Raw genomic sequence first — 26,717 nt, forward strand, 5'->3', positions numbered from 1 at the left:
TTGTTCTAGAACTACAAAATTTAATTCAAGAAAATATAGGTCCCGTGAAAGACTTAAAAGTTTTATAAAACTAAAATCTAGTTTTCCCCCAATAAATTGTATTTTAGCCAAAACCCTCTTGATGCTTCTAAAATAATACTAAATGGGGCATCTGATTATACAAGAGCAATAAAAAAAAATTAAATATTTATTTGAATAACAAGTTGAAGTTCAAGCTGCATGGTTGGCCAATGCAGGTTTCCACACAGATCACAGGAAGCGTGCACGGAAAAGTACTGGCGCAAAGGACAAAATAATGCTAAGAATCAGGCTAAACAGCTGGATTTTAAGGAAACAAAAGGTCTGAAATCACTATACAAAATATAAAATGTATTAAACACGACTATCCACAGAACAGTCTTTATTATTGATTATATTTAAAAATTATTTATGTAGTTAATTATATGCTGACTTGTAAATGAGTATTATACATGAACCCCCTTTCAGAGGCAATTCCTTGCTGTGCTATTGAATATCTAATTACATTGCAAAAAGTGTCCTTTTTTGCTATCAATAAAGAAAACAGTTAATGATACTACTGCAAGTATTAGGAAGGCTACAAAAAAAAGAAAGAAAGAACATTTCTTTTTTGTCTTCAAAGTGCTTTCCATGCAGAGTTAAGCACTTGCCTGGTTTAGCTGAATGCACTCTTGGGTCAAAGAGATGCTCTTGAATTAGAAGACTAGAAGGACTCATGCAACCCTCTTGCTACTGGGACACTGCTGTGTCACTCCCTCACCAAGCCTGTCTTTCCAGAATACCACCAGAATACCATTCCAGACACTTCAAAAAGGATCAGGCTGATAATGATAAATATACATAAAATGAAAAGACACAAACTGCTATGACACTACGACAGGTAATGTCTGTGCTACATGAAAGCACCTTTAAAAAGAGCCTACTCGGCAAGAGATAAGTGTCTAAAGATTCAAAATGAATCAACAGTATTGGATAACAATATAATTCTCAACTCAGAAGCTGCCTCAAGATTAGGTGCATCTTCAGTTAATGTAACGGGAAAAAAAGGCAATGGATTTTATTTGATTAATTGCATCCATTCACAAATCGACCTAAGGTCACCAGATGTGTAGACACAATGAGATTTTTCGTTGTTGTTTATAGTCTTTAATTGAAATGATGATAAAGGAAATAGAGCTATTTAAAAACAAAACCACACAGCTGCCTTGGCCTAGATTACGAGGTGGCACCGGGCGTGGGGTTCACATTCTGGGTGGCCACCTGCGGTGCGACCTCAATGATCCGGGGCTTGTCTATGATCCTGGCTGTGCGGTTACCCTTCTCCACGATCCCAATAATCCATGCTTGGTGGCCTTCACCATACTTGGGGGACTTGATCTCTGCGCAGAATCGAGCTGCTTGCTCACGTGGTAGACAGATCAGGAGGCCGCCTGGCAAAAGGGAAAGAAGAAAAAAGAACACCGTTAGCAGTGATGCCGCTGTCTCCCCAGAAGAGGTCTGCAGTGCCTGCGTTTATTCCACCGACTGCACTGTGGAGTCGCTAAGTGATTCCTTGCTCAACTCCTACTATATTTCAAAACACACACAACAACAAACTTTAAGTCATGAAAACACCCTCCTTGTGAATCATCTGATGCTGTGTAGGAGTGAAGTGTCTGAGGCGCAGTAAGGTATGTGGTGCCAATCTTTCCCAGGCAACACTATAAGTATTAACAAGAGAGATCTTTTCATTTTCAATCTGATTCTCTACATGGAGCCCTCAGTTTACCAAAAAAAGGCTTTTCATGTTGTTTTTTTTTTAATTTAAAAACTAAGGCCATAAAAGTGTGTGTGCCTCAAAGTATCTAGGTTCTGTCACTGGCTCTGTCATTAACTTCAAAATAGAAAAATACAAAATATGTGAAAATAAATCCCGATTAGCTAAGCCAGAATAATTTCATGTATTTGTAAGTAGAAGAAACACAATTGGGAAAAAAATATATATGACCTTTTACAAAAAATGAGAAACTTCCCATTTTTTAATAGAGACAGACTGTATTAGGAATATTCATTAGTTTATTCACACTGATTCCACACCTGCCAGGCAGCAGGTGCTGTTCTACCAATAGCCCAGCTCCCTCTTGGAGCATACTTTGAGGGAGTGGATTTCCTAATTTTGAGGTCAGCAAGTGGCAGGGTCCTCTCTATGGCTGAGAGGCCCATCTGAGATGATCCCCCCATCCCCGCCCCCAGGGCTGGTGCTGGGTGGGGCTTCGTGGTCTTAGCCTCCAGGGGTCAGAATTTCTCATGACCAGGCCCACCTCAGATTGACAACCTAGGGCTTCAGTCTAGGCACGGGAACTTTACTTAATTCCCAGATGTTTCAACTTTTTTACCAGGACAGGGAAACAGTTACTGAGTTATAGAGGAAGAATAACAGAAGTAAGAGAAACTAGGGGGAGGGAAGGTACGGGTGGGGGATGGAACTGAAAGGATGAAACAGAGTCCAGGTAAAGGAAAAAAAAAAGGGACAAAAAGAAAAATGGTAATTTGGAGATATCATGTACTATTTCATTCTTAAAACAGCAATTTAAGACTTCTGCAAGGAAAAAAATACAGTCTTGTCAATGTAACCTATGGATACACTGGCTATTTCTTCAGTTTCCAATGGAAACTGAGTGATGACCTATTTTCCCCGTATCCTCCCTTCTTCCCATCCCATCACCAAACACACAAACAGTGGACTGAAAACAGCGCTGCATATCACAGGAAGGATGGCCGGAGACACCGTGGCAGAGGGCAGCAGGCTGAAGATCCTCCCAGCCAAGACCTCACACCTTGGGGCCCTGCTCCCAGACCTGGCTTCCCCCTCCTTGGGAAGGTCCCACTGGCCTCACTAGCATTAACCCCTGATCCGGGCCAGGGCCCTGGTACCTGATGTCTCTGGGCAGGTCCCATGCATGAGCCCAAACATGTTTCCGCAGGCCTTGCTCACAGCTGCCATCTTGGCCAGGACAGGAAGGTTGTGAATCACAAAGGATACCTCATTCCTCTGCTGTTTGGCCAGGTTCTGTGCGTGGCCCAGAATCCCGAAGCCCGTAATGTCAGTAGCCGCATGGGCGTTAAACGTGTGCATGAGTCCTGCCGCTGCCAGAGAACAGAGAAGCCTTTGACATATGGTTATTGTGAACAGACTCCTACAAAACACCCCTCCTCAATTCAAAATCTTAGAGACGCTTTGGTCTCAAAACTGCTAAATCGTCAGGAAGACAGCATACAGGAATGATGAAAGCTGGATTTTAAACATCGGTAAAATCTGGAGTGAAATTCTGAAAGTTGGTTTTGTAGTTCATTTTGAATCACTCAGAACAGCAGCTTCAACCAACAGTAAAGCCCTAGTAAACTATCTGTAGAGAGGAAATGCTACCTCCATGGAAGATAAACCTGTCATACTCTCCTAAAATCAAAGAACAAGACCTTTTAAGACTGTCTGATCTAAATTCAAGGTACATTCCTGGTATCTGAAAGGTTAATCTTTTATTTTTTAATTTAAAAAATTAACATTTTATTTTTTAGAATAGTCTGAGGTTTACAGAAAATTTAGCAGAAAGTTGCTGTACGGTCCCTGCCCCTGCCCGTCCCTCCTACAGGGATAGCCAGCACCAGTGTGCTGCCAGGACAGGTCAGCACCCACATGTTACTGTTAACCCCAGTTCACAGTTTACACTGGGCTTCACCCTTGACGTCTACGCGTGCAGCAGCTGTATGAATTGTGTATCCAGTCATTAGAGTATCACACAGAGTATTTTCACTTCCCTGGAAATCCCAAGGTCCACCTTCTCACCCATTCCTTCAACCCCTGATCTTTCAACTTTCTCCATCGTTTTGCCTTTTCTACAAGGTCAGAGTTGGAATTATACAGTATTTGATCTTTTTGGATTGATATCTTTCACTTAGTCATGTGTCCTTAAGGCTCCTCCATGTCTTGATAGCTCACTTCTCTTCAGTACTGAGTGATACTACACTACTTAGATGGACCAGTTTATTTATATATTTACTGAAGGACTTTAATATTTATATTAATTTATATAAATGTAAATTTATATATTTACCAACTACTTCCAAGTTTTGGCAATTTTGAATAAACCTACGACAAACATTGACGTGCATGAGACAAGTGCTCAGGGCTGGTGCACTGGGAAGACCCAGAGGGATGGGATGGAGAGGGAGGCGGGAGCGGGGATCGGGGTGGGGAACACATGTAAATCCATGGCTGACTCATGTCAATTTATGGCAAAAACCACTACAATATTGTAAAGTAATTAGCCTCCAACTAATAAAAATAAATGGAAAAAAAAATAAATAAATAAAGCTAAGAAAAAAAAAAAGCAGCTGTACCATTCTGCATTCCTATCAGCAATGGGGTGCTCCACACCCTCCCCAACATTTGGTATTGACTTTAGCTGTTCCAGCAGATGTGCAATTCCCTAATGACATATGATGTGGCGCATCTTCTCACGTAATTATTTGCCATCAGTATATCTTCTTTGGTGAGGTATCTATTCAGATCTCTCCCCCCCCCCCCCGTTTTTTAATTGGATTTTCTTATTGTTGGGTTTTAAGAGTTCTTTGAAAATTCTGGATACCAGTCCTCTGTCACATGTGTTCTGTAAAGATTTTCTTCCAATCTGTGGCTTGTCTTTTTATCCTCAGTCTCTTCTATAGAAGTTTTTTATATTAATTAAGTCCAACTTGTCCATTTTTTCTTTTATGGATTGTGCTTCTGGTGTTATCTCAGTAGCTATCATCAAACCCAAGATCACCCAAGTTTTTTCCTATGCCATCTTCTAGGAGTTTAGCAGGTTTGCACTTTACATTTAGGTCTACAATCCATTTTGAGTTTATTTTTATGATGGTTTTAAGACCTGTGTCCAGATTCATTTTTTACCTATGGATGTCTAACTTTTTAAGAACCATGTTTAAAAGATTTGTCCTTCTCCTTTGAATTACCTTTGCTCCTTTGTTAAAAATCAGTTCAACTATACTTATGTGGGCCCATTTCTCAGCTTTCTATTCTATTCCATTGATCTCTCTTTTTAAACCAACAACACACTGTCTTGATGTCTGTTTTTTTTTTTTAATTTTACAATTATTCTCCAATTAGATTTGGTTTATTACTTTTATTTTACAATTATTCTCCAATTAGATTTGGTTTATTTTTTATTATTTTTTTTACATTGTAGTGGTTTTTGCCATACATTGACATGAATCAGCCATGGATTTACATGTATTCCCCATCCCGATCCCCCCTCCTACCTCCCTCTCCATCCCATGCAGTTTTATATGAAGTCTTGAAGTCAGGAGGTGTCAGTCTTCCAACCTCAACACTGTGTTGGCTGTTCTGGGTTCATTGCTTTTCCATATAAACTTCAGAATCAGTTTGCTGATACTCACAAAATAACTTGCTAGAACTGCAACTGGTATTGCATTATACCCATAGTTGGGAAGAACTGACATCTTGATAATACTGAGTTCTATCCATGTGCATGGAATACCTCCATTTATTTACATCTTTAATTTGTTTCATCAGTTTTATAGTTTTCCTCATACAGAGCTTGGACATGTTTTCAGAGTCACACCTATGTATTTCATTTGGGGGGGAGTAACTGAATTGCTAATTTTTAAAAACTAAATGTCTTTCTCATGAAATGAAATATGCCCTATGTTTACAGAAGTGCTCTGGGTAAATGCTTTCTCTTTTTTTTGGCTGCACTAGGTCTTCGTTGCTGCCTCAGGCTTCTCACTGCAGTGGCTTCTTTTGTTGCAGAGCACTGACTCTAGGGCGTGTGGGCTTCTGTAGTTGTGGCATGCAGGCTTAGTTGCTCCATGGCATGAGGAATTTTCCAAGACTGGGGACTAAACCTGTGTCCCCTGCATCGGCTCGGTGAATTCTTATCCACTACACCACTAGGAAAAGACCTTCTTTTTGATATACATTTTCTCCCTTTGGGCTTCCGTGGTGGCTTAGAAAGTAAAGAATCTACCTGCAATGCAGGAGACCTGGGTTCGATCGCTGGGTCAGGAAGATCCCCTGGAGAAGGGAATGGCTACCCACTCCAGTATTCTTCGCTGGGAAATCCCAGACAGAGGAGCGTGGCAGACTGCAGTCCATGGGGTCCCAAAGAGTTGGACACAACTGAGCGACTAAGCACAAGTACATAAAACCTCTCTTATCTTTCCTTAGACCTGAATCTTTTACTTAGGTATATCCTCAACAACACATGCTGAGTGAAGAGCTGACCCTAGTCTGGTTCATAGTGCTAGCTAAGCACCACTGAGAACAGGCCATCCTATTAACACACCCACCTACACCTGGCACAGTGGGGCAGCCAAGGACACTCAACAAAGCTGGGACCTACACTGCAGCTCTTCCCAGGGCCATCCTAGACAAGATCTGAGGACCAGAGGAGACAAGCGGACACACCGAATCCTACAGTCAGGAAGTGTGTGTCAGGCACTCAGTCACGTCTGACTCTCTGTGACCCCGTGGACTGTAGCCCGCCAGGCTCCTCTGTCCATGGAATTCTCCAGGCAAGAATACTGCAGTGGGTAGCCATTCCCTTCTCCAGGGGATCTTCCTGACCCAGGGATCGAACCAGGTCTCTGGCACTGCAGGCAGATTCTTTACTGCCTGAGCCACTAAGGAAAAGGGATTCTACTTTTAAGGTATTGGTCACCACTTCTTCTCTTATAGGGACTGTTGCTAATTTTTATTACAAAAATTTCAATGAAACACAGAAGCAGAGAGAGGAGCACACCACAGTGAACTTCCACATACCTAACAATACCCAGCCTCAAGCATTACCATTGATCTGCTGGGGTCTCATCTTTTCCTGCCAACTTGCTGGGGGATGTGAGAGGTGCAATAGGAAACTTTAAAGTCAACCCCAGTCATATCCCTTCAGCTATCAGCATTTCTGTGTGTGCCTCTAAAAGATAAAAAACTTGTAACACAGCCACAATATCATTATCATACCAACAAAACACACACTACATTTGATTGCTCTCTCTGAAACTTCATAACAGTTCCCTCTCAGTGTCATTTATTTGTAGAAACTGAGCCACTTTTTCCTGAAGCATCTCCTCCATTCTGGATTTGGGGGTCTTCTCCTATGCGGGCATATTCTACCATCTTCCCTATTTCCCGTACTGGTGTTTAGGACCAAGGCTCGAAGAGACTCAGGTTCATTTTTTTTTCTGGCAAGAATCCTTCATGGGGGATGGGGGGGTAATATCATCAACACGAACCTTTCACCAAAAGCTTTCAGCAGCCACTGATGTTTGGTGGTTGAGGTTCATTTAACCAAGGGGACAGCAAAAATGGCAACTTTTGCAATTCAACCAGTCTTCCTGTATTTCTTAGATGTGACTTCGATAAAGAACTATTTTAGAAAATATGGTTTCCCTGAAATTCACCCCATACAAGACAGGTAAAATAAGAGGATGACCACTTTTATTTCAGAACAAGTTGGTGACCCAGGTGACCAAAAAGTTTTAATTACCATTTGTTTAGATACTTGATATGGTAACTCTGGTCTTTGATATTCAAACTGTACCCTCCACCCCCATGACAACCGGGAGCTCCTTGACATTGTGGGGATGTGACACCACCACCCCTTCCAGGCACAGGAAATCAAGCTTATCTTCCATACTTCCTGTCCCAGAGCTGGAACCTGTCATTTCCACAGGGAGTCCTGGTACTTTTTAATGGAAAACAGTAACTTTCCGACTTGGGGCACTAAGACTTCACCCTTGCTGGTTATCACTGCTTCTCGGCCTTTTCAACAGGTTCAGAAATCAACATTTTCAGAGAAAAAAAATAATCCTGAGCTCACACTGATAATTCAAAATTAAAGATGACAGTTTTTAATTAACTTAGCTTCTTTGATTTTCTTACTTCTCTCTGAAGTCTTTGTTCCTAACTACATTCACTTATTTATCTTAATATACAACATTCTCACAAACACAAACCCACTGACAGTGAAATATTTTTGTGGGTTTTTGTCTTAGGGATGTACCCAGAAAATACCAGGCTCAAAGAGATTTGAAATAATTGTTCTTCATGTCATTTTGCCACTAGCTTAGACATATGTTGGACAACCTTAAAAAATTTGGTTTGGATCCATAAAATATCTCTTTTAAGTACAGAAAAATACACAAAACATTTATTTCCAAGTTGAACTTATGAAACAAAGCATGTTCAGAGGGTCTGCTTCCTCCCTGTTCTCTTGTATATGTAATAATTTTTGTTAATGATTTATTTTTTCACTGTTAAAACAAGTATTATTGCCTCATATTTATTTATGAACACACAAAAGGTAGCATACTACATATATGCTGTCCTTTGCTTTTTTCACTGGTCATATCCTACATATAGCTTCCTGGTAATAAAGCTCTCTCATTCCTTTTTATAGGGTATAGTATTCCACGCTGCATGGAGACTAGATAATCCCAGTCAGTCACCTAGCGATGGACCTTTAGATTGCACCCTTCTTTTGCAATTATAAATAGTGCTTCAACGAAGAGTGTTGTACAAATGTTATTTCATATTTTGGCCACTGTAGCTTTGGGACAGACTCACGGAAGTGGGAATTCTGGGTCAAAATACACATACACTTAATTTTGCTACATACGACCAAACACGCCTCCATAAGTTTTCTGCTATATTCCTATCAAGAATGTCTAAAACTTAAGGATAGGGGAATCTTAAATGCACAAATATAAGTAAAAATAAATCCATTACAAACCACCTTCGAACTGTTAAACTACTTAATTTGAAAGACAAAAAAAAGACTTCTTAAACACGGCACAGGAAAAGTAGGAATGAAAAGCCTTGGTTTTAAGTGATGAGAATATCAGAAAACAAAGAATTAAATAATTACAATTCAACTTAATTTGGAATAGAGCCAAAGAAATACTCTTGGAATGTAGGAATAAAGGTATAGAAAAATTTGATTTCAAAATAAATTGTTCAAAAGTAGGCAAAAGGCAAATTTGTTACAGCATATTGCTCTGATAGAACATCCAGCATTAAAAATCATGTGTATTAGAATTATATAATATGGAAAATAGAATTTAGTAATAATAAAAGCAAATTCCGGGGTCTTCCCCGGTAGTTCAGTGGGTAATACTATGCAATTCCACTACAGGGGGCATGGGTTTGATCCTTCCTTGGTTGGGGAACTAAGATCTGGCATCCCGCTCCATGACCTGCCCCTGCCAAATTCCAAACACAAGTAAAATGTATGCTAACCATTAGTTTACAACATCAACGATAAGATAAAAGTAAACTACCAACCAACCAAACATCGATAAAAATCTTAGAAAAACACATAAAAGTATTAACAGAAGTTATTTTGGGGTGGTGGGACTATGAACAATGTTTTTCCTTTCCTTTTTATATTTTCTAAAAACTTTTCTATAATAAGCATGATTTTTTTTCCTCTAAGGCAAATCACATTTACCCTGCGCTTACGTCAAGAACATGCAACGTGTTTGGATTCCCACCAGGGCTCTAGGCACCAACAGAAGGGGTTGTGTAGTCACTGGCCAAATCTGGCTGATTGCCAGTTCCTCCAGCTAAGTTTTTTTTTTTAAAACAATGATAAAAGAGTCATGAGGAGAGAAAAAAAAAGTGCAACTGAGACTGTGGCCCACAAAGTCTGAAATAGCTCCCATCCTGCGTCTCAGAAAGCTTGCTGACCCGAGCCCGGTCGTACCTGTCCTGTTGAGCCTAGCCATGTTCATCATAGCCTCCTGGTACGCCAGCTCCACATCCTCCTGGGTGACCACTAGCTTGATTTTATTCCACTTCTCAGGCTGATGACAGGAACACAGATGAGGGAGAAAAGAGAAAAACTGTGATCAATCTTTGTTTCTAACCACTGAAAAAGCCTATTTTTTTCCTTAGTCATCTTGAGGAGTTTTACTTATCTAATTCTGCACACAAAAGTTTTCTAACTCCCCACTGCCCCATCCCCTGTGATTATCATTTTAGGTGTCCACTAGATGTATCATCATGGCATCTTCTCTGCTCTCAGCCGCACCTCTGTGGTCAACACTGCAGTTTACTGGAGATGTGAACCAGCAGGACAGCTGTGAATGTCCTTAGGCTCTCCTCTTCATCCCCCCTTGTAAGCTGATGGCTCACATTTTTCATGTTTTTCGTGTAACTGCGTTAATATTCTTACTGACTCTCCCTGAATTCTGGGATCAAGTCCTCTAGTGGGACAAATGAATGGGAAAGAACTTCAAATTAGCATTGGCTCCGATGACATTGAGAGTGACCACATAGCACATCCTCTGAAATATCACTGTTTTCCCTCTTCTTCCCCAGTCTGATAGTCAAAGAGCCTAGCATCACAATGCTGGGTTCATGACATAGAGTTGTGGCCCATTAATAGCCAGCGTTCATGAATTCACTCATTTTTAGCAAACTCAATAATCTACCACCCAACGGAAGTCTATCTCTGTGTACCTCCTTTATTCCCTGCCCCCCAGCTCACCCCGAGAGGTAATGATGATTCTGAATTTTATACTTGTCATTTCCCTGCCTTTTGAAAAGCAGTATCTTCATACATACAGATGCCCAAACAATACTCTTTGGTTGCTTCCAACCTTTATGAAAGGGTATCACACTGTTACTTAGTCTTTGAAACTTGCTTTTTTTCAATTCTAAGCATCTTTAAGAAATTGGTAAAAATCAAAGTCCTGTGGTCTGATTCACAAGTGGTCATACTAGATGGGAAATGTCCCCATCATTGCTGAATGAGAAGGGAAAAATATCTAAAGAATATGGCCTCCTTAGAGATTTTCTCTGTTGTTTGTCAAGCTAAGATCTATCTGGTTGATGAGTAACATAAAATTACTCTTTTTCAATTGTTTCTCAGGACTAGTGATTTCAGATGTCAATTGTAGACATTGAAAGCACTGAGATATGTGAGAATATACCACAATCATTTTTGAGTTGCTACAGCAGTGAAGAAAGTCTTAAAGGAAGAATGATTGATCACAATGCAGTAGAAAAGTGACTCAGGATAAATATCTTTATATTCTAGATGCTTTCTCCATGAGATGATTATTTATCAAAATGTTCTGATTTACTAATTAGCTTAAAAAGATAAAACAAGCAACCAGAAATGACCAAAAAACTCATGAGTAAAATAATTTAAATTGTCAATAAGCCTGGCCTTATTTATACCTCAAATATCAAACTTTGCACACATTCTCTTATGTATTAATTTTCAGTGATAAGATATAGCCAGCTCAGCAACTAATGAATAGATAAACTCAACTGTTTCCCAAATTCTCTTTATGGAGTACTTCTGAACCTTGAGCAGGGGCTTACCTACTTCAAGCACTTGATACATGAAACTTGGATTTAATAAAAGAATAGGGACAACTCCCAGGATTTCTGTAAGGTCTAGATTGACACTATACTCTCTGGTACTACAATTAGAAGAGTGCATTAAAAGAAGAAAAAAAAAATTTTTTTTTTTTAATGTCTATGTATTTATTTGCCTGGCCAGGTCTTAGTGGCACATGAGATCTTTAGTTGCAGCATGCAGCATCTCTAGTTGGGGCATGTGGGATCTAGTTTCCTCACCAGGGATTGAGCCCAGGGCCCCTTACACTGGGAGCATGGAGTCTTAGCCACGGGACCACCAGCGAAGTCCCCAAGAGCTCATTTTAGAAGACACACTGCTGCCACCAGAAGGTGAAGGTCACTTACAATATCCAGCCACTGGTGCACGGCCACGGCCACTTGCGTCCCCAAAGGTTTTGTCAGTACAAGCACATCACCCGGCACTGCGTTATCTGGCCTGAAGAAGAGAACACTGGCAGTTTCTCATCAAGTTAACCAAGGAGATAAGTTCATCATCGGTTAAACAAAAGAAAGAAAAGGTCTGTGGTAAGACCACATGTGTGTTTGCAGTCACTCATATTTAAGCCAACTACTGCCATGTATTGATGGCAGAGCTTTACCATTTACTACTGGGACGACTGATGAACAAAACAAAACATTAAATGAAAAGTGAAGAGGCCACGACTTCAATACTCAGGACAATGACTTCCTAGTTTTCCAAAAAGGCAAATTGCTTAGACTTCAAAGACATCATCAGGCCCTAATTCAGTCAAGCCCTGTACTTTTCAATACAGACCTACCAGGGTTCTGAGGCAACAAGACTTCTGAAACAAACACTGTTCCTTCTTTTTTACAAACACATATATAGCAGAGATGCAGGTGGGATTTCTCAGGCTGTTCGATTATGGGTCTAATGTTTTGGTGATTTTAGCATCAGTGTGTCAAATCAGAGTTATGACCAGTAAGTTTCCTTGGTACACAGGATCCCTGGTTGGGCCCTGTCTTAAAGACAGAAGGCAAATACCAAAAAAAACAAAAGAAGAGGCACCCCTAAAAACAGAAAGACTGCCCCCCTGAACAAAACTTCTGTCTCACTAAGTACCCTCACGACTAGCACTCATGTCTTTCTTGTCCTGGTTCAAGGAACTGTCCACACAGTTGTCTGGTTCCCCGACACTAGACAACAACCATCCAAGTGCGTTAAAAACCCACAGACACACCCTTTCACACTTCTGGAATTGTGAAACAAATGGACCCGGCAACCGCTCACAAAACCCACTCCACAAATAGAGCTTCTGATTCCTTCAGAGAACAGGGCAAGGTGTTTTCTTAATAAGATGTCAAACACGAAAAGTGACAACTTGTGTTAAGAGAGAAACTTCTCCAAAGACCTGGCAATGGCCCGAAGGCACATGAAAAGATGCTCTTAGCATTAGCCGTCAGGGAGATGCAAATCAAAACCCACTGAGCTATCATCCCACACCCACTAAGACAGCGATTATCAAAAGAGACAGTGAACAAGTGAGTGAACGTTCACGTGCAAGTTTTTTGTGTGGACATACACTCCAGTTCCCATGGGCAGATACCTAAGAATTACTGGGTCATGTGGTGACTACTGAACCTGAGGAACAAAAGCAGCTGCACCATTTTACATTCCCCACAGCCATGGACAAGGTCTGCGATGTCACCACATCCTCACCAAGACTTGTTTACTGTCTTTTTTGATATCTATGTCCACACAGAAAACTTGCACATGAACGTTCATAGCAGCATCACTCACAACAGGTGGAAATAACCCAGAGGCCTGTGACCTAGGAATGGATGAACACACTGTGGTCTGTCCATACAATGGAGTGTCTGTTATTCAGCCATAAAGTACCAACACACGTGCAACATGATGAACCCTGAAAACATGCTAAGTGAAAGAAGTCTGACATAAAACATCACTTGTTGCATGGTTCCATTTATATGAAATGTCCAAAACAGGCAAATCCACGAGACAGGAAATAGATTTGTGGATTTCAGGGAGTGGGGGAGGAGGGAGTTAGGAGTGGCTGCTATGAATATAAGGTTTTCTTTTGAGGAGATGAAAATGTTCTGGAATTGGACAATGGTGATGGTTGTATAAGTCTGTGAATACTAAAAACCAGTAAACTGTATACTTTAAAAAACTGAATTTTATGTCATGTGAAATTTTGGGGAGTGAACCAGGCCAGGTGACAAGAAACGAAAAATGACTTACATGATAAACTCGTTGGGCTGGCACACAGTCGTAGCCACACCTCCTAAAACAATCCAGGGGTTGAGCACTGTTTGGCCGCCCGTTACAGACGTTCCTGCCTCCTCTGCTGCATCTTTAAAACCCTGTATAATTAGGGGCATCACTTTATCCCTTTCCTAGGGTTTAAAAGGAAAATTAAAAGTCACATCATTCAGCTGAAAACCCAGAAAAGAGAATCAATACACTTAAAGTTATGAAAAGATCATAAACTAGAAAAGATCATAAAACCAGAGTTTCCAGAAGGGGCAGGGAGTAACAGAAAGAGGTAGGAACAGCTCACTCTGTAGCTCTTTTATCACAAGTTGGAAGAGGTTGCAGGTTACACTGTGAATGGAGCTTGGATGAGAGAAGTGAACTCTGGAAATGTGCTGGGTGTTCAGGGCTGCCTGCATCTGAATGGGCTCTCTCCACGGCCCTCAACCACCCAAGACCAGCTCACATGCACCCCCACGTCTGCCCCAGAGAGCTGTGCCCAAGCAGAGGCCCAGGAGCACATTGTGGGGGCAGACAAGGGCCTACTGAACGCTCAATTCTACGAGCAGGGCGAACTATGGCAGGGGGTGGGGATGAAACCAATTACCTGTCAAAAATAATCTAAACAGGAATTCACCTCTCGGTCAAAGAACAGGTCAGGCAGCGAGGCCACAGATGCCGCCAGGTGAGCATGTGAACAGTGGGACACCCCAACCCCACCACTGTTGGTGTCACCATCCAGTGACCAGAGAGAAGGGTGACGGCCTCGGTGCCACACCCTGGGCTGGAAGGCTCCTACTCACCCTGTCGGTCATTTTATTACTGACTCCAAGGAGCATCAGCATGTTGTCGCACTCCGTGACCCCCATGGCATAGAGGTCACTGAGGACGTTGGCGCAGGCTATCCTGCCCTGGAAGAGAAGGGAGACGTGAGCGGGGACCCCAGGGGACTTTCCAGGGCGGACACGGAGAGCTGGGCTGCCCAGAGGCACCCGGGAGGGGACTTTCCAGGACGTGGGCCTCAGCAGCTGAGCCTCACACACTTGCTGCCTTTCCTCCACCACAGAACCAAGCTCAGACGTTCCTGCCACCACCTCTCCTTCGCACAGCACAGAGCATTTCTGTGTTCTTTGCCATTCTAAAACATCAGGAGAAACCTGCCATTTATTTAGGTGCAGAACCCAGAGCAGGGAGATGGTGGAGAGAAGTGGGTGTGGTGCAGATGGTTGCAGAGGAGCCAGAGTGGAAATGCTGGGAAACAACCATCTTAAAGATTAAAGACAATGTGGGAACAGTCACTTATCCTGAACAGATTCTTAAAAAGGGCCAACTTTTATTGGTTACAGAGAAGATAGGTTTTATTTACTCGGAGAAATTTTTGGGTTCCTTTCCAAAGCTGTATGAGATAAACAGGAAAATCATCTTGGTTTAAAAAAAAAAAAAGGAAGAAATGAACAATACCTAGCCCTGAAACCAGACTGTTTTCTAAAGAAAAAGGGAGGCATTTCCCAGTAAACTATATGGTTTTATTGAAGAACTCTGAACCAGTACTCAATAGAAACGTGGTAATAAAAGATTTTCTGCTGCCGACAGAGGTTGAAAAAATTTTTTAAAGTTGTCTTTCTCTAAACAAGAAAGGAGAAAATGACAAACTTTACTTCTGACATAAGGGTAATCAAACCGCAAGCTTCTATCACTTCCAGTGGCCACTTCATTGCTCGTTTACCGTTATGTTGTCTTACAACTCCTGGGCAGGCTGGCAAGGGGCTGGATCACCTTCTGGGACTCACTCACGAGGAACAGGGGCAGTCTGGTCAGCATGCTGGGAGGTGCCGACCACAGCCCAGGCTGCAGAGGTGTGCTGCCCCTTCTCTGCTGGGCTCTCAGGTCCTTCAGCGAGATGCGGGCAGAGGATGCATTCTGGTTCCAGCCACCTGGGCCCCCAGACAGGTAGGACACCAGGGGCATGGCGTGCATGGGAGCACTGCTTTCCAGGACAGACAGCTGGGTGTGGGCATGAAACAGGCTTCTGGGAGCCCGTGTGCCTCTCTTGGAACCTGATGGTGAACACTCCCTCCTCACCTTGTTCCCGGTGCCCTTGGCACCAGGAGGGCCCTTTGGCACTTCCTATGCATAGGATGTTCCCAATCTCTTCATCGGCTCCTCCAGGAGCTGCCAGGGTGCAAGAAAGGGTCCAGCTGGGTAGATGGGAGGGGCTGCTAGCAGCAACCCCACAATGAGAAGGCAGGGGTATCTAAGTGGAGCATGATCAGCAGGGAGACCCACCGGCTACCCTATGGAATAAGACACGGCGAGAGGAGTGACCAGAGTCAGGGTCAATGGTCAAGTTCATTGCGATGAGATGCTAAGCTCTCTATTTCTGGACAGAGACGTGCAGGATCTGTCCTATTACAGAGGATAGTGAAACATAGGAAAGTAGAGTTTACAAATGTCAAAGAAAAACATGGACAAGGAAACAAAAGGAGAAAACTAGTAACACATCATTCCACAGACACACTGAGTAGGTGCTCTGGCAGAGATGTGCGCAGATACGAGAGCAGCAGGGGACGCCCCGCATCTGCCCCGCCTGCCTCGCACACGGTGCCAAGCGTGAGCAAGGGAGCAATCAAGTCAGGCCCACAGTGGCACAGTCACGGTGGGAGGAGGAACAACAGTTCGTACAGAACAAAAACTAAACCCCCCCCCCCACACATACAAAACCCGGCCACCACTCCAAAGCCAACGAGTAAGCAGTTGTAGATATAAAAGTATGTCTGGTCAAACTCACCATCATGTAAGGGTCGTCGACGATGGGATAAATGTAATCTGTGGTTTGAACCAAGGAAAGGCCGCCGTGCCTCAGAGGAATAACACAGGTGTCCATGCCGATGCCTGCAAAGAGGGGAGTCACAGTCAGCCAGAAGTCAACAGGGAGAGTGGCGTCATCCTGTACCTTCAGTGTTCTGACAGGAGGGGTTCTGCACAGGCCTCTTACGGAGCACCGCTCACTGCCAACAAAGCAGTATGCTTCCTATCAAGAAGTGTAACTGAAATAAATGTGAAACAAAGCCAGCTTCAGATAGCAGACGAGAAGACAATTCGTTAGTCATGAAGACTCAACTTCAACATGGTACAATTTTGAGACTCTAAAGATGCCTTGCAGAGAAATTTTCCTTTCTTTTACTGTTATCAGGTGATTGGCACCATAGAGAATTTCCGTCAAGATGAGAACAGCACAGATGGAACTTGGGTTGTCTTCTCCATAGTTAGCCAAGAGTACATATTTGGGCATCATTCTGTTTTTCCAACAGAAAGTCTGTAAAATATTTTACACATATAAAATGCTATTCTACATTTTAGTAAAAAATGACCAAAAAAGGAAAAAGGACAAAGCTGGAACAAGTATTCATCGACTCCAATCAAGCATGCACACATGCACTGTGGTACCCACAGGATCTTACAACTGATGGACTATTTAGAAATAATTCCCTTTTCCTGAAATTGGTTTAGAAACAGTCAGGACTAGTTACTGTAGGTTGTATTTCTTAAAAAAAAAAAAAAAAAAAAAATCACTTGCAATGCAAACACTACAAGTTTAGACTGGCCCCCTGCCTGAATGGAGGGCTTTCCCAACACTTTTCTCAAGGGGATGCCCCCTGGCCCTTAGGAAGCATTTCAATTTTGCAACACAATGGGCAAAGGACAAATCAGGACAAAGTACAAAAGGAAGTAGGTAGATTCACCCAGAATCCCAAATGAAACAAGAATAAATCACACCCATATCCTACAGACAGGACTATGTGTGAGCTTTCACAATTGCCCCTGCAGACAGGCCGGGTCCCAGGGGTAGTCTGTCAAGGTCTGATCCAGTATTACTAACACAGAAATAAAATCAAGTTTAGTAAAACATCACTCTGTGATGGCAGGCTGATTTTTTTTATTACCACACTAGATGGCAAAGCAGAAACGCTTGGTGGAAGATCCAGTTAGGGAATGGAGGATTTTGTTTCAGAATGGCAAGCCTCACAAATTTGTGACCATGGAACACTCATTACCAGTGATCAGAAAGTGTGCGACAGTACATCTCATTTGGTGCATGTGCAAGGAAATGCCCACGAATGCTACTCTGCAGCAGTCAAGTGGGAACGGCAAGAACCACAATTAAACTCATATGATTCTCCTGAAATTGATCATGCCAACAACTGGGTATCCCAAACACGTTACTATTCACTTTGGAAAAGAGGGAGTTTCCTTTTAGGTTTTCATATAAACTATAGGACTATCGAAAGAGACACTAAAAAAGGAGTTGCTGAAAGTTAGCTTTAAATATTTCCCAACATGGGAATCTTAAACTTGAATTCAATCTTCTTGATTTGTAGACCAGTTAATTTCTCTCTCTATCCAGCATCAGAGAGTGGGAACCATGACTCCTGAGCACACTCCTGGGGCTGACAAGAAGCTCCCATCACCCACGTGTCCTCTCTCCACGAGGACACCACTGCATGCTTACTTAGGAGAGTATAGCGCTGTCCACATGAGAACTGCCAGCCACACACAGTAAGATATGGCAATTCCAGAGTAACATGCGCTGCAAGTGTAAAACACACTCAGTTTTAAACACTTGGACCTGAGAAAAATCTCAGCTAGCATCTCGTTGCTTGCTTGCTTGCTAAGTCACTTCAGTCGTGTCTGACCCTGTGTGACCCCATAGACGGCAGCCCACCAGGCTCCCCCGTCCCTGGGATTCTCAAGGCAAGAATACTGGAGTGGCTTGCCATTTCCTTCTCCAATGTGTGAAAGTGAAAAGTGAAATGAAAGTGAAGTCGCTCAGTCATGTCTGACTCGTAGCAACCCGATGGACTGCAGCTTACCAGGCTCCTCTGTCCATGGGTTTTTCCAGGCAAGAGTACTGGAGTGGGGTGTCATTGCCTTCTCTGAGCATCTCGTTAGCAGTGTTTTATATTAATTATGCATTGAAAAGACATTTTTATATATTAAGTTAAAATACAATAGAATCAAATTCACCTGATATATTTTTAAAAACTATTTATTTACTTATATGGCTGTGCCGGGTCTTAACTTTAGCATCAGTCGCAGAATGTGAATGCTTAGTTGTGGCATGTGGGATCTAATTCGTCAGGGGTTGAACCCAGGCCGCCTACATTAGGAGCAAGAAGTTTTAGCTACTAGACCACCAGGGAAGTCCCTGATTCTTCTTTTTTAATGGGAACTACCTGTACTAGGAAAATTTAAATGACACAGGGGGCTCATCTCAGTCTGTAGTGACTGCTTTACAAATCCCCTATCAAATTTCAAGAAAGGAAGAGAGAGGGTGAGCCTAGGATGGGCCATGGGCTTTGAAAATGAGTATATCAAGTAGAGAGAGCAGGACAGAGGCACAGTGTGGGTGGGAACAAAGGAAGATGCTAGAGGAGAGGAAGCCTCAAATACAGAGCAGGGTGTTCCAAATGATCAGTGGCTGAAGGGGAATTCTAGAAAGCTTCAGCAAGACTGAAACCATCCAGCAAAAAAATTAAAAATAAATAAATAAAAAACAACCTAAATCATCATACTACCTCCATAGCCAGCAGCCGTCAACATGTGACAAAGCTTAAGCATCAGCAACAGATGTACCAAGTTTTTTTTTTTAAAGAATTTTTTAAAAATTTATTTGGCTGAGCTGGGTCTTAGTTGCTGTACATGGGATCTAGTTCCCTGAGCAGGGATCAAACCTGGGCAGAGTCTTAGCCACTGGACCACCATGGAAGTCCCACATATACCAACTTCCAAGACATACTTACCATAACAGTTCGTCACAATACAAGAACCATGTATCTTTTACAACTGTTATGGCTTATCCTTAGACAGCAGAAAATATGAATGACAGTTTTAGAAAAAATTTTAAAACATGCCAACAGACTTATGTGTAAACATACATACATTATACATAAAACATGTATATATTATGTGTGTGGGTACAGATATGGTACACATATATACACAGATAATTTCTGGTACTCAAAACAGTTGCAAACCACAGGTATTATTAGCCCATATTACAGATGGGGAAACTGAGGCTCAAGAGGGTTAAGAAGAGTGTACAGTGTAACACTTATTATATCTCTTTCTTCTGGCTAGTTCCCGTGATGTCACTGCTGAGTTACAACTGCTGCAGCTCCTTTCCCCACAAACATGTCTGGACTGAAAAATCAGATGACAAGCAGTATGGTGAGCAGAGGAATGGAAAAATGTGGATTTCAAGTTCTGACCCCCACCAAGTGACAGGAAACAGGCTACCCAGCTTTCCTAAGCACCACAGGACTGCTGGAAGGACCAACTGCCTGAGTGCTCAGTAAGTCTAAGAGGGCGATCACAGAGGGGAATTACTGCTTTATCCATGAAGTTGTTTTTTTTTTTTTTTTTTTAATTTAATTACTTATTTGGCTGTGTTGGGTCTTAACTGCGGCACTCAGAATCTTCACTGCATCATCAGGATCTTTCGGAGCAGTGCACGGACTCTCCAGCTGCGGCGCATGGACTCCAGGGCTCATGGGCTTCAGTACTTGTGGCACACGGGCTCGAGAGTGCTCAGTAATTGTAGGCTGCAGGCTTAGCTGATCCGAGGCATGTGGGATCTTAGTTCCCCCACCAGGGACTGACCTTTTGTCCCCGGCATTGCAATGGGGATTCTTAACCACTGGACCATCAGGGAAGTCCCATCCATGAGGTTTTTACGCATTTGTTGTTGCCCATTCGGTAGCTTATTTTTTCCAGACAGAGTTATCTAACGATTTTCTCAGTATATTCTCATTCCTTGCCAAGTAAGCTGACATCCACTCCACCTCATTCACATGGTATTTTTCCACACTGAGACATTAGACAGATGAGGACAGTTTTCTTTTTCTATAATTTATTTGGTTACACCGGGTCTTAGTTGTGGCATATGGGATCTAGTTCCCCGGCCAGGGACTGAACACGGGCTCCTTGAATTGGAAGCTCGAAGTCTTAGCCAAGGATCACCAGGGAATTCCCAAGGGCAGTTTTCTAACTGAGCTCCTAGGAGTCCTTACAGGCCCTGAGAGTGCAGGAAGTGAGTTTTCCTCTCCCCCACCCAAAGCAACTTTGCTCTACACAATCAGGAAAGAAAGGAGTATCCTGGGTTCAAAACCAATGTTATGAGACAGTGTGATCATATACAAGCAAAAAGAAATGCATTTAAAACCTTATGCAGGAAAGCTGATCAAGTCACACACTGTAACTACAAAACATCCACAAGCTCCTAGAATATACAACTAACACTCAAAAGGCAAAGTGATCACAAGTCTTGCATCACATCCTGAACAAAGCACACACAGAAGCTAACAGACATCCCAGTAGCTGAGACTTTCTTTCTGAGCTCAATGTTTGAGGAAGGGTAAACCACTAAGGACACCAGGAACCGGGTGGTCAAGGAAACACAGCTCGCAAGTCCAGATGTCAAGCTGGGGTCAAGTATAGACCCAGTCCAGTGTTTCCACCTTCTGTGTCTGGAGCACTTTTCTCCTCCCTTCTCCCTAGAACTTTTCTAGTGATGCTTGTTGCAGAGGAGCCCTGAGTTCCCCCCAACCCAGTCACTGCTCTCCCAGTCCTGTACAAGAATGCGGAACCACTAACTACCCTAATCTGATTTAATAAAAAATACCTTTACTGTTAACAGTTGTCTCTATCATATAGAGCTTTAAAATGGTTAAAGCACATTTCTTGATGCATTTCAAATAGTTCCTCCAAATAAGTTAAAAGGTAAGTTACCATTGCTTTGCTCTGAATCCTTCTTGCAGAAAAATTTTTTTTTTAAAGGCCAACATGGGAAAAGAGAACTCCAGCTTTTGACTCACTGTCAACAATGCATCCAAGATGCTCTACTCGGGAAATATGAAAGAAAACAGTGGTTCACATACCAAGTCTTGGCATAACCGCTCCAAGAAACTGCTCATCTTCTTGGAAGTGGTTCTCCTGTAAGGACTCCAGCAATTTCTGCAGGACATCTTGGGGCACTTTGCAGCCAGTGCCCTTCAGTTCAGTGAATCTGGTTAACCGGAAACTCTTGTCCAATTCATAACTTTCCGGGTTAAAGGACTCCCGTGCAGACATGGTTCTTGGGCCCACACACCTCACGGCCGGGCTCCTCCCCTCCCTCTCCTACGCAGCTGGTTTCTTTATAGATCCACCTGGGTAGCACCAAAACACAAAGACACCATTGAGTTCTCACCAGTACCTGCCAAGAATCAAGTGAATATATGACAGTGAAAAGTAAACATGAAATGGGCTGAAATCACCAATATCATAGGAAAACGCTATCTGGGGCCAGAATGGTTTGACACAGTGACGTATTAGCCAGTAAGTCTTAAAAAGTCACTGTACCATTAGAGACACGTTCTGTATCTATGTTGTTATAATTGTGGCTGCAAGGGGCAGCCAAGAAAACAGAACTAGGAGCCAGCTGGCTTATAGGACACAGTGCCATCTTGAGTAAAAAGTCCCAAACGTTCTTCTAGCTGGTGGCATTACAGGAAAACGAGTCACTTCACCTATCAACCAGGAAGTACTATGGTTGAGAAATGAGATGCCCTGACTAAAGTGACTTTTCAGGAAGACCTTTTGCTATCTAAAAGAAAAATAAAATACCTAACAGGCATTTCTGATGAAATGGAAGTTGATGGATATGCATTTGATGAAATTCTTTATGATGCTAAATTTGGTTTTAGAAAAATGGATTTTGATTCTGAGTCAGAAGTACACAAAACAATCCAAAACTAATAGGAAGCCTGTCTAAAGAACACAATTTGAAACCTGGAATGGCTGCTCTAACACAGCAAGGTTCATTTTCTACAACAGAGCAGTGGAAAGTTAGTTCTCTGATGTTTTAATTCAGTGCTATTTCCTAGAAAGCAAATGCTGCCCAACTAACTAGTAAACAAAATCACTGACAAAATATACTACTCCTCCTCACTGTTTCATTGCAGATCTAAAGTGATAAAATGTACTAAATCACTAGCATTTATAGTTTGGGGTACCGCTGGAAGTTTCTGGAACAAATCTTTGTAAGTTTGAAGCCTTGGGGCTAGATGAAAACCTTTCCTGCGCTCCCGGGGTTTATAAACTTCCAGACTGATGCTTTATTGGGTACAGAAAAACAGACACCCTAAGTTTTAAGGTCAGTTTCCCCTATAAAATTCATGATTAAGAACATAATTCCCATTTATAGAGTTTTCGATCCCTTGGGAAGCACATCACTCATTTAAAATAAATCTCACAAAGCCTGAGTTCAGGCAGTCATCCAAACTGTCTTTACAAGACCATGTTTGGGGTGAGCAATGATTTTGGTTTGAAACCTACAATTGTGAAGAAGTGAACCTTCCGACAGTACAGGAAAACACCTGTGCAAAAGGAGGGTACAAGGCTAATCAAGTTACAGACATGGGAATTCTGAAGCCATTTTACAGCTGGGAAAGTCCAGCAACACTTTGACTTGGAAGGGTTTGGAACAAAAACAACAGTCCTTTCCTCACCAAATGCCTCGCACTTAACACCGCCTCACTCCTACCGGGGGCAGAAAAAAAATCCAACTCACGAGGCATCCAGTTATTTTCCTACCTCCAATCCCTATCCAAAAATAAAAGCGGGGAGGGGAATCTGGAATTCAGGAGGCTAGCTTCGTTTTAAATCTTCCAAGATTTTTAACGGCAAAAAGTTTAAAACACCTTAAGCCCGGAAGGCACTCAGGAGTTTCCAAATTCCAAATAGAATAAGGGACCTAAATTACACACATCTGAATTCAAAAAAAAAAATTCGTGCTTTTTTGGAGACTGGCGCGGGGGGGGGGGGGGAACCTGCAGAAAGGTGTAATTAATGGCGGGGGGGGTTGCATAATATGCAGTCCACTAGAACCCCAAAGTCGCCTGTTTACACCTTTAAAACAATGACATGAATATTTAAAGCAACGGTTAACCCTTTCTTTCCCAGTCACGTTTTAGTTTTTACAAACGAGGGCGCCAAGCGGGCCGCAGAGCCGGGGGAGCGCGGTGAGTGGGGGCGGGAAAGAGCGCAGCCCCGGCCCGGTACCTACCTCCCCCAAGCTCCCCAAGCCCAGGAAACAAACAACAGGGAGGACGCGGCGACGTGGGCGCAAGGGGCGCGTGCCCAGCGGGAACCACACGTCGGGGTGGCGGAGGGCAGCGCTCGGGGACACCTTAAATCCCTGGCTGCCGCCTTGAAAGGCCACCCGGGCCCGGGTTCTTTGTGCGGCGCGGCCAGGAGGCGGAGCGGGGCGGCCGACGGGGCCATGCCCGCCCGCCCGCTCTCTGTCCCGGCGGCAGCGGGAACCGCGCGGCCCAGGCCGCGGGGAGGGCGCGAGGCCCGCACGGCCCCACTAGCCGCGACGGGTCTTCGGGCTCGCGGGCCGGGGCGCCCGGCGTCAGGAGGCGCCCGCGGGGCCGGAGAGAGGGCGCGCGCGGACTGGGGGGGGGGGAGGCGGGGAGGGCCCGAAGGCGCCGCGCCCCGGAGACCGGGCTGGGCTCTCTCGCGGCGCGCGCGGGCCGCCGCCGCACAAAAAATGTCGGCGGGCGAAAAAATTAACCCCTGCGTCGCCGCCGCCGCCCTCCCCCTCCACTCCTCCCCCGCCCTCTCCTCCCTCCCTCCTTCCCCGGCCCCGCGCGGCGGCCGCGGCGGCGGCGGCGGCGGCGCGGGCGGTGCTTCTTTTTTAAAGCGGCCCCACCAAGCCCTGGCTCGGCCCCTCTACAGGCAGCGCTGCAGAGCGCCGGCCGTGCACGGCTCCCGGCGCGCCCGGGCGGCCCGCGGGGGGATCCGCACGGCCGCCCTGGGCCTGCGGACGAATATTCCCCTTTAAGCCTGGTGTCTCGCCCCCCCTCCCCGAGCCAGGCGCTTACCGGTTCGCTTTGCGCCCTCCGCCTCCTCCCGCGAACGGGACTCCGCCGCTCCCACAATGCACTGGGTGCGGCCGGGCTCCCTTAAGCGTCGCCTGAATAAAAAGGCCTCTCCCGGCGGCGGCGCGGAGGGCGGGAGGGCCCCGGGCCGCGCCTGGGCGCCGCGGGGGCTCGGCCTGGCTCGGCGGGCCCCTGCCGGGAACCAGGGCCGCCGCGCTCCGCCGTACGCCGCGCGCGAGGGGCCTTTAAGGGTCGGCTCCCTCCCTTTAAGAGGCGGCGGGCCGCGGCCGGAGCGGCTCGGTGGCTGCGTGCGGCCCGGGAAAGGGGGCGGGGGCGATGTGCAGGCCCGAGCGCGGCAATGATTGGTCTCGGGGGAGGGGTGGGGGGTTGCAAGCCCGAGGAGCGGTGGCATCCGTTGCATGATGCAAAAAGGATTGATTTCAAAAGTTGCGAGTTGCATTGGCAGCAGCCTTTGGCGCCCGGGCCACCTCCTTTTCCTTGACCCTCTGGAAGGGCCGGGAATGTTTCCCAAAACCTGGCGGGATTCAACCGTGCTGCGTTCTGCGGGACGCTGTACCTGCTTCCCGAGCGCTGCCGGCGTTCCTACCGGCAGACAATGAGCACGGAGACAATTTGAAAATCGGGTGGGAGCAGAGGGAATGCCCCCTCTGCCGCGACGAAGGATTTAGAAACACAGACGGCGCGTTTGATTAATAACGATTCTCCCTTCTATTGTTCAGCCTGGCTCGGGAGCTCACACGAGCCTTGGTGAACACGCATACGTCCTGCGAAGTTTCTTGAACGTTTCATGCGTTTGGTAGGAAGTCAGAGCTTAAGGTTCCTCAGTTACATTGTTTGCTCTCCACAGGTCCAAGTCAACATGGCAGCCTAGTATTGCGTGTGTTTGAATGAACACCCAAGGGAGCGATTCAGCTTCTGAGATTACTTTTTTCAGGTTTTCAACTTTCTAACACATTGTTGAAGACAGTGAAGTAAAATGCTTTCTTACGACGCCTTTTCGTGCTTCCCTTTAAACCGAGAAGTTGGAAACTCTGACCAATCTTTTCTAGAATGGTTCAGCATTTTCCAAATATATTTCGGGGCAGGAGTATTTTTCTGTTTTGTGTTTTTAACCAAAAGGTGCTGTAGGTTCTGTTGTCAGGTTTGTAGGCTACGCAGATGCCTATTTCATTCTTAGAATTTCTTCTTGGCAGTTCCCCAGGGTTTTGATCTAGGTGCAATCTAGGAGACTGGGCTATTGCAGGCTCCTCGCGGTCTTTTCTCCGTAGCCTTTCGGGAAGTTAGGAAAGAACACAGTAGCCTAGATTCTTTAATGTGATGTGTTGGACTTTTGTCATAGTGGCATAACCTACTGGTTGACAAACCTAGATTTGCCTCTGAATCGCCTGGGGTAACCCACGTGATGCACTCCCCAGGCAGCACTCCAGACGTCCAGAATCTGGGAAAGGGGATGAAGATCGCTTAATTCTTCTCATCTCCGTCCTTTTAAAATCGATTTTGTGAGTTATCCGAGGCATTTTGGTATTGTGTGTTTACTTTTTAGCAAAAAAAAAAAAAAAAAACAACTGAAAAAAAGATCTTGGGAGATTAGGGGGAAGGTGGCTCGCTCAAGAGAGGTGAGTAGGACCCTCTCTGAAGATCTACGTCTCATGCTGAGTTTGGTGTTTCTGCCATAGTCAGCAGAGTTTGGCAGAGTTGGTTTTTACAAGCTTAGCTTGTAAAAGAAGGCTGTACCACATTTGGGAGGACACCCTTTCTCTGGCAGAAGGGAAAACAGGGTCACATCTCCAGTGAGGAGGGAATTGTGCAAGTCAGTCGTAGACTCGAGGGCATCTGACCCTAAGCTGCAGGAATTCGGACCTAGGAAAGAAACTTCAGATGATTTAGTGTGTGATCAGAAAAAGAAGTGTAAGAAGACCCCCAGATTTCTGGTTTGGGGGAAACAGGGTGAATAGTGAGGTTACTAGTTGAAACAGGAACTATTAGCAGGCAAACAAGTTTGAGGTGAGTCCAGCTTTGGAAATGTTAAATTTCAGATGCTCACCCGATATGCTAGGCAGAAGGTAATTGGTAAAAGGAGGTCTGCCACTTGGGGTGG

General features: G+C 44.3%; 1 protein-coding gene across 2 annotated transcripts; it reads right to left on the bottom strand.

Moving 5' to 3' along the window:
* Positions 1-348: 348 nt before the first annotated feature.
* On the bottom strand, positions 349-24,922 carry SEPHS1 (selenophosphate synthetase 1). Of its 2 annotated transcripts, none has more exons than XM_065921125.1 (9): positions 24,602-24,922; positions 21,614-21,883; positions 16,465-16,568; positions 14,480-14,587; positions 13,665-13,819; positions 11,789-11,879; positions 9,777-9,876; positions 2,932-3,144; positions 349-1,448 (listed from the first exon to the last, which is right to left on the bottom strand). In XM_065921125.1, the coding sequence occupies exons 2-9, from the start codon at positions 21,804-21,806 to the stop codon at positions 1,234-1,236; spliced, it is 1,179 nt and encodes a 392-aa protein (XP_065777197.1). In that variant the 5' UTR covers positions 21,807-21,883; positions 24,602-24,922; the 3' UTR covers positions 349-1,233. The 2 variants fall into 2 exon arrangements, with proteins under 2 accessions (XP_065777197.1, XP_065777198.1); XM_065921126.1 differs by lacking the exon at positions 24,602-24,922 and adding an exon at positions 23,782-24,039.
* Between the last annotated feature and the right edge of the window lie 1,795 nt (positions 24,923-26,717).

The sequence above is a fragment of the Muntiacus reevesi genome, chromosome 2, assembly GCF_963930625.1.
Source record: "Muntiacus reevesi chromosome 2, mMunRee1.1, whole genome shotgun sequence".
In the NCBI taxonomy this organism is placed as follows: domain Eukaryota; kingdom Metazoa; phylum Chordata; class Mammalia; order Artiodactyla; family Cervidae; genus Muntiacus; species Muntiacus reevesi.

Excerpts from the sequence above, each read along its gene's own strand:
- SEPHS1 (XM_065921125.1), bottom strand. The coding sequence starts at position 21,806 with ATGTCTGCACGGGAGTCCTTTAACCCGGAAAGTTATGAATTGGACAAG. Across the intron at positions 16,569-21,613 it reads AGCGGTTATGCCAAGACTTG|GCATCGGCATGGACACCTGT; the intron begins GTATGTGAACCA and ends CCCTCTTTGCAG. Across the intron at positions 11,880-13,664 it reads CAGCCCAACGAGTTTATCAT|GCCAGATAACGCAGTGCCGG; the intron begins GTAAGTCATTTT and ends TCTCTTCTTCAG.